Here is a 15,894-nt window from a genome sequence, read left to right as displayed (position 1 = left end):
CTGATTTAATGTTCAGGTGATTTAATGTTGGAGTCAAGAGAGATTTGTTGGAGAAGTACCCATGAAGTGAGGCTCAAGTAGAAATTATATAGTGGGGAAAAAAAAGGGAAGTAATTATGCAAAAGCAGGAAGTGGGAAGAGAAACTCGCTCTCAGAGAATTACAAGTAGTTTGCTATCACTAAAACTAAGGGTTTATGTGGGAAAGTGGCTGGAGATAGGTTGGCAGAGACAAATTCTTGCACCTCATAGGTGTTTGACCTTTGTTACGGAAACACTGAAAACTTCTCAAGTTAGGCCATGTTTAATTTTTATTCTAGAAAGAGCATTATGAGCAGTGGCTGTCTAGAAAGAGCATATGCAGCAGTGGGCTGAAATAGAATTACTTCATTAGGGAGAGGCTTTTCACCTATTTTCGCTCAGAATTTTATGTCTGAATATAGATTCTCCCCCCGCCCCCGAACCTATATATATTTTCTCTCAATTGTTAGGATTTCCTTTTAAAATAAATTATGTAAAGCATTTACATGGTTCAGAAACTGACAACTCATTTCAATCCTTGTTCCCTCTACTTTCTTCTTCCCCTCCCTTTTTAGGTAACCATTTTTAATTTAATTGTTTTATGCTGTCATTATTGCTTTTTTCAGAAGCATAAGCAACTATGTGTAAACATTTCCCCCTTCATATACAAAGGAAGCATACTATAAACACTTTTGTATCTTGCTCTTTTTACCTAACTATATATCCTGTAGTTCATTCTATGGAAGTATGTAAAACATTCCTTACTAATTCTTTGTCTATTCTTAATCCTGCTATAAACAACTAAATAAAATAAATACTTTATACTTTTAATACCTAAGGTGAAGACATTCTAATAATAAACATATGCCTTTAGAGTAGTCTAGGCTCAGGCTGTTAGCTTATCTCCAGCCAACTTTTGCCTAGAGAGTATGAAAGGAAGATTCCTACATTCACTTAAGAATTTTGATTTATTAACAAGGAATTTTGACTAGCTACTTCATGACTAATCAAGATATAATTAATAATATAGGCTCATGATAGTTCCCAAATTCAATCATCCGTCCATTTACTTTTCAGGTATTTACTGAGCGCCCACCTGTGTAAGGTATGCTGGGAAAAATAAACAGTACCCTCAAGAAGCTTGTAAGCAGTTAAAATGATACCCCTCTGCTTAATTCTTCTTTCCTAAGGGATTAGTTCATCTTCACTTTGTTTAAATGTTCCCCGATTACTGTACCTGACTTGTTTGTATCTTCAGTGTTGTGCGTACTCCTAGTTCAGTTATCTTAAATATGCCCAGTGTGGTATTTATTGGTTGACATGACTGTCTCTCCATAACAGGTTAGAAGTTCTTTTAATGGTAAGGACTTTATCTCATCTCAGTCTTCCCAGTGCCTAACGAATGAAAGTTCTCAGTAAGGTTTATTGAATAAATGAAAAATGTCTCTTGCCTAGTGGGTTAAAGGAAAACTAAAATTGTGTCAGGAAAAATATCTTCTCTGATATTCTTGTTGAAATTTCAAGGGATCCAAGTAAAATACAGTATGGTAAATTTTGTTTTTGTTTTTTAATTAAGACACTATGCTGTTCTTGAACCAGGTGTCTAGAGGGTAGAAATTGTGGCAGAAATGTAGAAAAACATATATTCCACTAGATTCCCAGATTTTAAAAATAGGCATATGTTTGTTCACACCTTAAGCATTTTAATTTATATCTAACTTTTGGAATCAAAAGTCTTCTTGAAAACTTTTATGTCTGTGTTTCCATGTAGAAACTTCTCGCTCTCGAAAAGGAGAAATTACTTTTAGGAAGGGATTACTTTTTGATATTGCAGGATTTTCTTAGAGTAATACCTCCATCTGGTGGTATTTCTGAAAATTACAGCAAGAGAACATGAAGCTTGAGTTTTGCTGTGTGTTGGTGTATATTATATTACTGGTTGTTTCTCATGAAGCCAGATGAAATTACATCAAAAGCTGAGTCTACCATGTATTTCAAAAATTTAATGCCCTGGTTTTCAACAATTCAAATGGAAACACCAAGTGAACAAATGGCCTTTTGGATAATAGTAATTTATACAATCATTTATTTAGTACAGACCATCTCTAGACTACTTTGGACTGAAAATAAGTACTGGAGAATGAGATATTCTCATTGAACTATTAATTGCTTTCACATGTGTGTGTATAGAGGCTAGGAAAGATTTGAGAATTTTCTATTTCAGATTTATTACTAAGGAACCATAAAAGATTCAATAATTTTCTCAGAGAAGCAATTACTGATCTTATTTTTTAGTAAATTGTATTTTATCATAGTTTAGTGGTAATAATTTACATTCCCCTGAGATGATAGAACATAAAATGTAAACCTGAAAACAAGTTGAAACTGTAAATTAATTTGTTTTCTACCTTTTGCTATGAGAATTTTTAACACATTTAACCTTTTCTTCACAGAATTCATTCTTTATGTTTACTACATCAAATAGCCTTTGAAAGATAGGGACTGCGGCTTAAACTTTTTGTTTTCCCAACTTTCTAGCCCAGGATTCTGTACTTGGTAGGTTTTGTTCATTATCTTGGAGGAAGATTGTGATCTGATTGCTTGTGTTTTATCCCAAACTGTACTAAATCTATCTAGTATGTCAGTTATTACCAGAGATTAACATTAATTCCTTTTCTATTTGTTTGGTTATAGACAGTTGACATATGAACTAAACAAGGTTTAATGATTTGGGGCTTTTTGCTGAGTTAAGAAAAACTAAATTTTTTAATGAATTTTGTTTGAAATCTGTTTATTTTCTAATTGTAGCCAGTCGGATGATGATTCTGGGTCAGCTTCAGGCTCTGGATCTGGTTCAAGTTCTGGAAGCAGTAGTGATGGAAGCAGTAGCCAGTCAGGTAGCAGTGACTCTGACTCTGGATCTGAATCGGGCAGTCAGTCAGAGTCTGAGTCAGACAATTCTCGAGAAAATAAAGTTCAAGCAAAACCACCGAAAGTTGATGGAGCTGAGGTAATAAATAAACTATCCAATGAAAGGTAGATTTCTTGTATTACTTTGGGAAAATTTATAGCTTTAGTTTAGAGCATTCTTAATCTAGCTTTTAGAAAATGTTGATTTCACATATTAAAATACACTTTAAGTGATTCTCAAGCTTGTGGTTCAGTATCTGTGGACTGATTGGCTTGGAAGAGAAGCAGTCTGTAACTATATGAACACATACAAAACTTTGTAACTATACAAAACTTTGTAACACATATAAAAATGAACACATACAAAACTTTCTCTTTTTGAGGCAGAAATTGTTGCATAAACATTCATTGTCTCATGGATAAAAATGTAAGGCTTTGTGAGGTCTTTTTGTTAATCTTACAGTGTGATCTCTACTTTCAAGATCTTCAGAGGAGATACTTTATTGCAAATAGGAGACTTTAATAGAACTCTGCTTCCTTGAAGATACATGGTAGAATCGGCTAAGGGCCATTCTGTTTAAGAAAGGCTATTACAAGATTTACTAAAACTTGTCTATACCTCAGAATAGTGTACAGTAGTGTTACTTAGAATACCAGTCATGATAAGATGCTTGGGCCAGAATATACATACATCTTCCTTCATTCAGGAAGTCTTGCTACCAAAAACAAACAAAAACAAAAAGTCAGTTGAACTAAAACTGTGCTTAGTTGATTTGCATTCTGACTCAAGCTCTTCATCTTCACCTCACACCAATTAAAAAAAATAGCAGCCGCACTTTGAGTAGCACTGGTGTCGTATATTATCACATCTTTTTTGAAAATAATAATCTTAATACCAAAGAACATATTGATTGATTGTCTGTGAAACTCAAAACACCATAAATTATTTATATACAACTAAAGCTCAGCATTTTATTTTAATTATATTGCAGTAATATTGTATTATGTATCATGTAAGAAAAATAGTCTTATTATTTGGAGGCAGTGAAAATGTTGGTACAACTTTTCAATAAATTAACCTTTTTCCAGTTTTCTCAAAACTTTGTTCTTCACTTGTTTATATTTCTATTATAGTTTTGGAAATCTAGCCCTAGTATTCTGGCTGTTCAGAGATCTGCAATGCTCAAGAAGCAGCAGCAGCAGCAACATCAAGCTTCATCTAATAGTGGATCAGAAGAGGTGAGTTTTCATTGTGAAAACTCTTATCTGAAAAGTAGACATGATATGTAATCATTTAGGTAGCTATTTATGAAATTACTAGAAACAGTAAGGGTTTTAAAAGGATAGGAAAATAACTAAATTTAAATATGTGTATCAATAGCCTTGAAATGTAGGCATATTTTTATCCAAATTTCCTCTTGTTTCTAAAACAAACAACAGAAATTTGTGTGCATTTGCTCATCACAGCAAAACTAGAATAAACTAAATATGAATACTAGGAAAATACACATACACAAACACACACATGTATGCACTCACATATATGAAGAAATACCATACTGTTAGATCATATTTGTACAGAACATTAATAAGAGAATTCTCAACATGTTTTTAAAAGAATAGGCTGCAACTGTAAACAATGTAGTTCCTGTGTGCACATGAGCACACATGCAGGTATGTTTGCACAAAGACATTCAGGAAGAACTGTAGGTTTCCCCAACTATCCGAAAGTAGAGTGTTCCTTTCCTAATCCAAATGGTGTAAAGCAAAGAAGCTGTTTCCTTAGGACACGTCTTGCTAACTGTTGTGCAGAATAAACGGAGATAAAGCACAGATGCTCACAGACACAGTTCAGAATTATGGCAGCTAGTGCTGAGATGCAGAGTGTAGTTCCCAGGGAAGGAGCTTGGAGGTGCTGTTCTTGCTGCTCCGCATCCTTGCTGCCTCTGTAACAGCTCTCTGCAAAACAAATGCTGAATGCTGTTTTTGCTTTTTTGCCGGTTTTTGTAAAAGTAAAAATTCTCTTTGGATTTTTTTCAGTTAGTGAAAACAGGTACCAATGAAGGTTTTTTGTAAAAGTGAAGTGGTAGAAATTGAACTTTCAAAGAGTGGGGGATATTTGTATATCAAAAACTGCCTGATGAGGAAGAAAAATATTAAATGAAAATTTGACATACCAACAATTAGGATTCCTTTTTGAGGCCATACTAGGCAACAGAGCCAATAGATTATAAGATTTTATACAAAATGCTGGCATTGTGATGTTTACCTAATTTCACTGGCTGTTACATATTTGCAATAAAAATGTTATTAATTACTTTATGTGCTAATTAATGGTATAAACATAACATGAAAAAAGAGCCTTTATTATTAAAGTGAATGTTAATAAAAAGTAATAAAAGTAGTAAAGTAATAAAAAGTTAATAAAAGTAATAAAAATGTATTATGGTTAAATTCTAATCATTAATAACATTAACTTTATATATTTTTCTCTACAGGATTCTTCTAGCAGTGAAGATTCTGATGACTCATCGAGTGAGGTCAAAAGGAAAAAGCATAAAGAGTATGCCGTTTTGTTCAACTGATTACTTTTATATCAAGAAAATCCTAATGATTTTGTATTTCTTCCTTTATGAACAATTGTTGCCAAAAGTGAACTTCTTGGTTCATGGCATTTTATTAGGTTAATTTAAACCATTAATTTTTAACTTTTATCTTTCTGTGACAACCTGAGTTTTTTGTGCCATTTGTTTATCTCCTATACCCCCTCTCCTCTATATATTTTTAAACTTCAAAGATCTTCTTAGTCACAATATCAGAAAATCTTGATAACTTGAGAAACCTATATAGGAGTGTAGGGACCAACAGATGATAGATTTTAGGTGATTCTGATGTTAATAGCTATCCTTACTATTTATCTGCACATGAAATTTACTTCTTCTGTAGAACTCATTTAGAAACTCACTGTAATTTCTTAAAGATCTTGACCCAGGAAGTGTTAAGAGTACCTCAGATCTCAGTTCCGATATTTTAGATGGTCTGAGGTTTTTTTCCTCTTGTTTCTCATTGTTCCATTGTCTTGTCTCTTATTTTTCTCTTTGTCTTGGGTATTCTGCACTTTCACTTTGGTGCATCCAGCTTTGGATTTGTTATTTATTTATCCCACTTTATGCACTTTATTTCATGCTTCTTTAATGTGAAGATTCATGAGTTTTACTAGTTTCTGAAAATTCAGTCATTGTATCTCTAGGCATTTTCTCTTTCCCATTCTGTAAATCTTCTCTGTTACTACAGTTAATAGATATATATTGTATCTGTCTTACTGGATCATATCTATTGTATATATTTGTTGGATCATCCATCCTATCCATGAATCTTACTGTATCATGTTTTTTATCCTTTTATTGCTATGCTACATTCTGGCTGATTTCTTCATATCTGTCTTCTGTTTTACTAAGTGTATTTTCAACTACTGTGTCTCATCAACTGTAACTCTTCCACTGAGTTAGTAATTTCTGAACTTAGCATGGGTGCAAGCAAGAATATTTTAAAACAAAAGTAATTTGGGATGATGGATAGATTTGGTTGGATATAAAAATCATAATATTTATTATAAAAATGTAAAACGGAGACTTTCATATATGCTGGCTGTTGCTATTGTGTAATGTGCAAACTCTGAAAAAAAATCTCAAGATAAAAAAATTAGCTTCTCTATTATGTTTTTTATCATAAACCAAATTTTATCATGTGTGCTTGCTTTTGTAACCCTTAACACAGTCATAATTGATGCAAGCCATGCAGAGCAATGGAGTAGCACAGCAGCTGTGAGACAGGATGTAGTGTATATGTAAGAACTTAATGTGTATCTTTCATTTGAAGTTTATATTATAGCAGAATATTAACAGTGCATCCAGTATTTTTTTCTTTACATGTTAATTGGAATTAAATAGACTAAAAATAGTAATAAAGTTAAGGTAATAATTGAATGTTGGTTAAGATGGAATTTTTTGTTTGTTTTTGCATTTTCTGATACCTTATTTTAAGCTTCTTGATGAATGTGTTGTATTTTAAAAACCATTTTTGAAGAGTATGTTTTTAAAAGTCACAATCTCCAGAAAATTAAAGGGATTAGAATCTCTTTTTGAAATGGCAAGTATAATAATTATACAAGGTTTTCAAAATTAAACACTGTGACTCTTCAAATTAGCATACTGTGTTTTCATCTATACTAATAATCAAAATAGATCCACTTAATTTGCCTTTCATTGAGGTATAACTAAATAATTAACAGAAAACTATGGAGTTGGAGAAATCTGTGAAGAATATTTTATAACATTTTCCTTATTCTATAGACATTTGAATATTTTTATAATGGTGAAAGCAATATTTTTGATATCAGCTGGAATGTAATTTAGCCTGATTATTTTTATATCTTATCAGACATAATTTGCAATATGATAAGTATGAATAACATCCTTTATATATTTTACATACAGTGAAGATTGGCAGATGTCTGGGTCAGGATCTCCATCTCAGTCTGGTTCAGATTCAGAATCTGAAGAAGAAAGAGATAAAAGTAGTTGTGATGAAACAGAATCTGATTATGAGCCAAAAAACAAAGTTAGAAGTAGAAAACCTCAAAATAGGTAAGTATAGTATGTTCTTGGTTTGATTCTGAAAATTGTTGGTTATGGAAGGTATTCGTTCTTTTTCTCACAGTTTCTCAAATCTTGTTTTTATGCCAGTATTTCTGTAAAACACCTCTCTCCCCTGGTCTTCACTAGATCTAAGTCAAAAAATGGAAAAAAGATTATTGGACAAAAAAAGAGACAGATTGATTCATCTGAGGAGGAGGAGGAGGATGAAGAAGACTATGATAATGATAAAAGAAGCTCTCGTCGACAAGCAACTGTCAATATTAGCTATAAGGAAGACGAAGAAATGAAAACAGATTCTGATGACCTACTTGAAGTCTGTGGAGAGGATGTTCCTCAACCCGAGGAAGAGGAATTTGAAACAATAGAACGGTTTATGGATTGTCGGATTGGGAGAAAAGGAGGTATTTTTTTAAAAAACATTTATTTTTTGGTTGTTTCAGTAATATTTATTAGAGTAAAGTATTTCTTGAAGGTTTTTCAACTTTGAAAGCCAAGAGGGTGGATTTTTTTCTTATTTGCTATAAAATATACTTTGCTTAGCCTGAATATTTTCTTCCCAGGAAGTAGCCATTTGATCTCATCATACGTTGCGGATATTAGGGAATTTTTAACCTGTGCATTTGAGTTTTTCTGTTACCATGCCTAAATAAATGGTTGTTTTTAAAGTATTTTCAATTTGACATATGGTTTGGTTTAAAACTTCTTTCTTCTATCTCAAATATGTAAGTTACTTTTTAATTACCTTGACGTACATTTTTTTCCTTTCAGTTTTTTTAAGACATAAAATATATGTCTTAATATATTAAGACATATTAAAATATATGTCTTAATATATGTATATATAAAATATGTCTTAATATATGTATGTCTTAAAATGTATGTCTTAATATATGTATATGTAATATATGTATTATATGTATATGTATATATGTAATATACGTATATGTAATAATATATGTATATGTACATGTATATGTATATGTATGTATCACGTTTTTTTAAATCCAGTTATTTGTCAAGGGACACTTACGCTCTTTCCAAAGTGTCTTAGCTATTATAAGTAATGCTACAGTGAACATGGGGGTGCAGATATCTTTTCCACTTAGTGATTTTGGAAATGTAGTTTTCAAAGATGATTTTTAGTTATTTTAATTTCCAATTATTAATGTTTCAGTCGTCAGTTATCATATATTGCTGTATGATCTCATGTGAGCTGCTGTCCTTCTGACCTTTTTTTTTCTAATTTTAAAACCGAGGGAATTAAATTAGATAATCTTTCTGTTCTAGAATTCAGAGTTTCTTTTATAAATGTGTAATATAATTTCCCATAAATTCTTACACCCTGTTTTTTATTTAAAAGAGCATATATTTTTCTATTTATATTCTTGAATTTTTGAGTTGAAATGCTTCTATAACAGAATTATATGGAATGTATTTGTGCTTTTTTTTCCAGCTACTGGTGCTACTACAACCATCTATGCAGTTGAAGCAGATGGTGACCCAAATGCAGGATTTGAAAAAAACAAGGAACCAGGCGAGATCCAGTATTTAATTAAATGGAAAGGATGGTCACATATCCACAATACTTGGGAGACAGAAGAAACCCTTAAGCAGCAGAATGTTAGAGGAATGAAAAAATTAGATAATTATAAGAAAAAAGATCAGGAAACAAAAAGATGGTATGTTTTATATTAGAGTTAAAAATTAATGATGCTTAACTTTATTTCTTTTTCAGTTTCTTCATTATTCAAACTGATTCACATGATGAGTGGCAAAATGGGAGATTTTGTGCTACAGATGGTGTTTGGGGGATGGGTTATTGGGGGAGATTTTTAAGTCTGTTCTTGGATTAATAATCTTTCAGGTTGAAAAATGCTTCTCCAGAAGATGTGGAATATTATAATTGCCAGCAAGAACTTACAGATGATCTCCATAAGCAGTATCAAATAGTGGAGCGAATAATTGGTTAGTAATAAATGATTCTAATTAAACATTTATCTTTCCATGCTTGAAGTCATCTGAAAAAAATCTTAAATTTACTGCTTACACATCAAATACAGTAGCTTGCTCTTACTGTAATAATAGGGGCTTCCCTGGTGGTGCAGTGGTTGAGAGTCCGCCTGCCAATGCAGGGGACATGGGTTCGTGCCCCGGTCTGGGAAGATCCCACATGCCGCGGAGTGGCTGGGCCCGTGAGCCATGGCCGCTGAGCCTGCGCAACGGGAGGGGCCACAACAGTGAGAGGCCCGCATACCACAAAAAAAATAAAAATAAAAATAATAATAATAGAGCATTGTAAATCAGATGGCTAATTTTTACTTGTATAGCTTTTAACCAAAAATTATTCCTTGGATAAGATTCAGTGTAAAAAGTAAAATAAATACCTGATTTATCTCACAGCTCATTCAAATCAAAAGTCAGCTGCTGGCTATCCTGATTATTATTGCAAATGGCAGGGCCTTCCGTACTCAGAGTGCAGCTGGGAAGATGGAGCTCTCATTTCCAAAAAGTTTCAGGCGTGCATAGATGAGTATTTCAGCAGGAATCAGTCAAAAACTACTCCTTTTAAAGACTGCAAAGTAAGTATTGTTTGCCATTTTTAATTATTGAAAATATATTTATGCATCATAAATATTACAAGCCTACATAGAGAGTTGGATCCTGATTTCACATAGGCTAAAGGAGAGAACTGCTTGGATGGTAGGTCTTACAGGAAATGATGTTCCTGTAATTGCTATTCCATCTTACATGTGGCACTGTCTTTTAGCCTTGTTGAGTGAATCTGTATCAGAAAGATAATAAATTGGTGGTGGTAGTTGTGGGGAGTGGGTTAGGGAGATCAAAAAGGGAAAATTCCTTGGAAACTAGATGTATATGCTTGATTTAAAAGGTAGTGAAGGACTTCCCTGGTGGCGCAGTGGTTAAGAATCCGCCTGCCAATGCAGGGGACACAGGTTCGAGCCCTGGACCAGGAAGATCCCACAGGCCACGGAGCAGCTAAGCCCATGCGCCACAACTACTGAGCCTGTGCTCTAGAGCCCGCGAGCCACAACTACTGAGCCCACCTGCCACAACTACTGAAGTCTGTGTGCCTAGAGCCCGCGCTCCACAACAAGAGAAGCCACCACAATGAGAAGCCCGTGCACCGCAATGAAGAGTAGCCCCCGCTTGCCACAAGTAGAGAAAGCCCACACACAGCAATGAAGGCCCAGTGTAGCCATAAATAAATAAATAAATTTATTTATTTATTTATTTATTTATTAAAAAGTAGTGAATATTTTCCGTGATGGTAGGAAAAGAGGGATGTCCCCATAAGAAAGTATCCAGGACTACCTTGCCTAATATAATATCTTTGTACTTACAATTACTATTAGTAATAGTTTGGGGTCTGTACTACTAGAATTTGTTTTCTTATTACAAGATGGAATTAAATTCATAATGGTAATTTAGAAATCAGAAATCAAATGGGAAGTTAAACCAGTTTTATGGTTTATTTCTAGGTCAGTGCTGGAGCAATGGTTAAATGAATGAGTTTAACATAGCTTTTGCTTGTGAAACATGTGAGACCCAAGTATTTCAGTAAGAACTTATCTATCATTTTATTCACAAAAGAGAGCAAAATATTTTACTTTACATTGTTACAGTAATAGAAAACAGTCTTCTTTGACTGAATCCTCAGATATATTTTGAGTCACGGAATTTCTGGGCTTGATGATTTGAAATGAAATTTTAAAATTTATGGTAAAAGATAAAAGATCTTCATCTTTTAATATGATTTCTTATGTTTAAGGATTCTTCATATTAACATTTATTTCTACTAAAGGTTTTAAAACAAAGGCCAAGATTTGTAGCCCTGAAGAAGCAGCCATCCTATATTGGAGGACATGAGGGATTAGAATTAAGAGATTATCAACTGAATGGTTTAAATTGGCTTGCTCACTCTTGGGTCAAGTAAGTATATTTTGAATTGTCTATTATAGAGGGTAAAAATTTTACAAATACAGGGTTTGGAAAAGATTTCTACCAATGTAAAGAATAAGACCCTTTGGTGTTTATATGCAGGTCTTTGAATTTCCAATTATATAAACAGTACTTATTACATATTAAGAAGAAAGAACCTTTTGATCGTTGCAGTATTTAAATAAATTTTTATTGAAATTGAAATCAGAATATGTATACATTCTGTTTCACAGTAGTTCTGGACTATTTCTCTTCCAGTTATTTCTAATATCCATTTAGGCCTCTATTTTTCTTTCCTCTCTCCTATGTCCCCTACTCTGTTCTTGGCAATAGAGGTGACTGAGGTGCAATTTTTTAAAAAAACTACCATAGCTGTAGTTTTATCTGGGCTCTACCACTTGTGATGGGTTGTGTTCTTGTCTACATATCTGATTATAGGTAATGCTGTTAATCTTTTAGCTGCTTCTGGTCTAAAATGATAAACTCTTCTCTTACACTATTATAATGGTCTTGACATTTATTATTTATAGTTAATATAAGTGGCATATTATACATAATACTATCAGATTCATCTTATTTAACTTCATATAAACTTGTACATGGATTATGTAAAAAGGTTTCTTGTAAATTTGAATCTATTGCATACATGATTTTTGTTTTTAACTTTGTAGAGGAAATAGTTGCATACTCGCTGATGAAATGGGCCTTGGAAAAACAATACAGACGATCTCATTTCTGAACTATTTGTTTCATGAACACCAATTATATGGACCTTTTCTATTAGTAGTACCACTCTCCACTCTCACTTCCTGGCAAAGGGAGATTCAAACATGGGCTTCTCAAATGAATGCTGTGGTTTATTTAGGTGACATCAACAGCAGAAACATGGTACGTTGTTCGTCACAAATTTAGAAATTTAGACAAACTTGTCTTTGAGGACACATCTTGATTTGTCTTTATAAAGTCTTAGTTTCTAGCATTAAGCTTGCCACACAGTAAGATTCAATACGTGTTTGACTGGCTTAATAAAAATTAATTTTTGGTTTAGTGTTACTTTATATATATTTTTTCCTGCCTTATTGAAAGTTTCAAATATACATGAAAGCCTACAGAAGAGTATAATAAATTACCATGTGCATAGGTCCAACTTCACAATTTTAACTCCTGCCAGTTTTGTTTCATCTGTACCTCTACATGGTACTTTCCCCCCAGTTATTGTGAAGCAAACCCCAGACATAATATTTCATCCTCAAAAAAAAAAAAAATCATTTGTGTTTCGTCAAATGAGAACTTCCTTCAGTAAAAAGTGTATATTAAAAATGTGTCTTTTTTTATAGAAGGTTTTGATATGCTGGAGCATTTATATTTTATTTATGATAAGATCAATGTAGCTTGTTGGACTATATAAAGAATAGTTAAAATTATTTTATTACCTAAACATATAGACATAGTTTTTTGTGTATTTTGAATGGATTTTATTTTAGATATTCAAGTAACAGTATACTTTTTTTTACTGTTTGTCTTAAAATTGTCTTTGAAATTTCTTGATAGATAAGAACTCATGAATGGATGCATCCCCAGACCAAACGGTTAAAGTTTAATATACTGTTAACAACTTATGAAATCTTATTGAAGGATAAGGTGTGTATTATCTGTGTTTCTCTGTTTGGTATACATCAGTTTTTCCTTTACCATATGTTGTGGAGGATGAGAAGATAACTTAAATCAAGGGTCAGTAAATTAAAGCCTGTGAGTCAAATCTGGCTTATCTGTTTATTTTTTTTATGATCCTTGAAGTAAGAATGATTTTTACATTTTTAAAGTGTTGTAAAAACAAGCCAAAGAATATGAAACTAGTTTGGTGTAGTGTCTGTTGATTTGTGAAGTCTTTAAAGAGGAGGAAGATACTTAACAGGATTATGCTACCACTGGGTAAATGCTTTATACCTATTATTTAATTCTTCATAATTATTTTATAATATATTGCTGTCCCTATTGTGAAGAAAAGTCAGTTCTCAAGGAAGTTAATGAACTTGCCTAAGGTCATGCAACTATTAAGTAGCAGAATCAGGTTTGTCTCTGTTTTAAGTCAGAGACCCACGTTTATATTATTGGAGATACACAATTCATAAAAATTATACAGTAAATTATAACTACACTTGGAGTAAGACACTGTTCCAAATATATTTTCTCCAAATTAACATTAATAGAGGTTTCTACTGGGCTTAGGCTTAAAAATCTTCTGTAAAATTTTTAAATGATACTATAGTTTTATTTTCAATATGTAAGCTGGTAAAAAAAACTTTCATTTTATTATATTATACTTTGTTTTTCTAATGGCTCAGTTAGTCATGGAAGGAACTTTATTTTACATGTTGAGTTACTTGATTTGAAGATTCCAATAAATCTTAGAATAATACATAATTTTTATCTGAATATTAGATATAGGCTTGTTTTTAAATTTGCCCCATTTTAATGTTTCTCTCGAAATATTAACTATGTTTTTCTGTTCATTTTAAGGCATTCCTTGGAGGCCTAAATTGGGCATTTATAGGTGTAGATGAAGCACATCGATTAAAGAATGATGATTCTCTTCTGTATAAAACTTTAATAGATTTTAAGTCCAATCACCGTCTCCTTATCACTGGAACTCCTCTGCAAAACTCCCTCAAAGAGCTCTGGTCTTTGCTACATTTCATTATGCCAGAAAAGTAAGATAAATTGAGATATACAATGTTACTGTTAGTTTTGTATGCTAAGTTTAGCAGGAAAATAATTAGTGTAGGTAATAAGGTCAGAAGGAGGTTTTATTGTCCCAAACATTGGACCAGGGATTATTAAGAAGAAAAGAAATGGAAATGGGATGGAATATTTCATGTTTGAAATAATACTTTAATTTTCCAATTTTGTAAATAAGCTTGAGCCACATAAATTACAACAGTTGATTTTGCCTGGGTTCAAAATATACCTTGCTTAAAAAATGGAAATGGTATCATTCTTAGTACTTAACAGTAGCAGTAACAACAGTAACAAGGTGCTCTTAGAAAATTCCATTTTCTAAATGAGGGAAACCAGAATAAGTAAGGGTAAACAACTCGTCCAAGTTCACATACATATTTTCTTTGAATAGATTCAGAACTTTCTTTGAGAAATATTTTACTGATAATTACTCCCGTATTTGAAAATATTTCACCTTTATTTAACTCGAGGAAAGTCAAAAATTATTTATAAAACAACTCCTTATATTTTACCTCTATATAGATATACAATAGATTTCTTGGAAAGATAGTTATTAGAAGTGATTCATTTTAGCTAATTTTTTTTTTCTAAAAATCTGTACTTTGTTTACATCTGACTATCCTGAAAAATCTCAAATGCAATTTGACTTCTTTTAGTGATTCTTCCATTTGCTTAAATTTTTAAGGTTTTCTTCCTGGGAAGATTTTGAAGAAGAACATGGCAAAGGCAGAGAATATGGTTATGCAAGCCTCCACAAAGAGCTTGAGCCATTTCTGTTACGCAGGGTTAAGAAAGATGTGGAAAAATCTCTTCCTGCCAAGGTTGAACAGATTTTAAGAATGGAAATGAGTGCTTTACAGAAACAATATTACAAGTAAGCTGTAAACAGAGCACATGTTCCGAACATTTAATTGTATATAATCCCTGTCCTTTTCTCATCCAGGTGCCCCCCAGCCCCATTTGGGTCTTAGAGCAGTAACAATTCTTGAATTTTAGAATGGGTTTATTCATTGGAATATTGATTGAGGCAGAGAGATTTAATGGCATGTCCAAGATCATGGGTGACATAAGACTAAATAATTCATCTTATAACACATCATTAATTGTTTTTCTCTATTTCGTACTGTTACATTATGGAGGGTTTCTTTTTAAGTGTTAGGATTGCCATGATACCAAGGCATTATTATGTAATTATGATGATTATATAATTGACAGATAGAAGTAGAAGCCAGAAAAACAAACTTAGAACAAAATTTTAGGCTTCCCCTGCTTTTCGAAGAATGTTAATAATCATATTTTGTATAAATTATGTACGTTGGATCTATATAGTAACACTTCAAAGAATCAAAAAGAAATATGTGTCCTAATATCTGTTTAAACATTTAATTGCATAAAATGCACTGCTACATGCATTTGAATTCTCAGAAACATATTTTATGACAAATCTGTGTCATCCACTTAAAAAATACACTTATTATATAAATTTCACATTTTTATTATGGAAAATTTCAAACATATGCAGAATAGGGTAATATATTAAACTCCATCACTCAGCTTGGCTTTCAGCTCATAGCCAGTCTTATTTTATCTCTAGCCACCGCCACTTCC

The 15,894-nt window shown here is 32.4% G+C and overlaps 1 protein-coding gene across 2 annotated transcripts in view; it reads left to right on the top strand.

The window, feature by feature from the left end:
• CHD1 (chromodomain helicase DNA binding protein 1) overlaps nt 1-15,894 on the top strand; it is a 74,813-nt gene that overhangs the window by 22,776 nt on the left and 36,143 nt on the right. For both annotated transcript variants that reach the window (XM_082652242.1, XM_082652241.1), the window contains exons 3-15: nt 2,828-3,029; nt 4,064-4,168; nt 5,428-5,492; nt 7,426-7,575; nt 7,714-7,988; nt 9,041-9,266; nt 9,452-9,552; nt 9,988-10,166; nt 11,411-11,538; nt 12,219-12,435; nt 13,099-13,188; nt 14,068-14,258; nt 14,972-15,160. In XM_082652242.1, coding sequence (XP_082508368.1) covers nt 2,828-3,029; nt 4,064-4,168; nt 5,428-5,492; nt 7,426-7,575; nt 7,714-7,988; nt 9,041-9,266; nt 9,452-9,552; nt 9,988-10,166; nt 11,411-11,538; nt 12,219-12,435; nt 13,099-13,188; nt 14,068-14,258; nt 14,972-15,160 — 2,118 coding nt within the window. The remainder of the gene's footprint in view (nt 1-2,827; nt 3,030-4,063; nt 4,169-5,427; nt 5,493-7,425; nt 7,576-7,713; nt 7,989-9,040; nt 9,267-9,451; nt 9,553-9,987; nt 10,167-11,410; nt 11,539-12,218; nt 12,436-13,098; nt 13,189-14,067; nt 14,259-14,971; nt 15,161-15,894) is intronic.

The sequence above is a fragment of the Grampus griseus genome (assembly GCF_964374135.1).
Source record: "Grampus griseus genome assembly, chromosome: 3".
NCBI lineage: Eukaryota > Metazoa > Chordata > Mammalia > Artiodactyla > Delphinidae > Grampus > Grampus griseus.
This window is presented reverse-complemented; position numbering and strand designations above follow the sequence as displayed.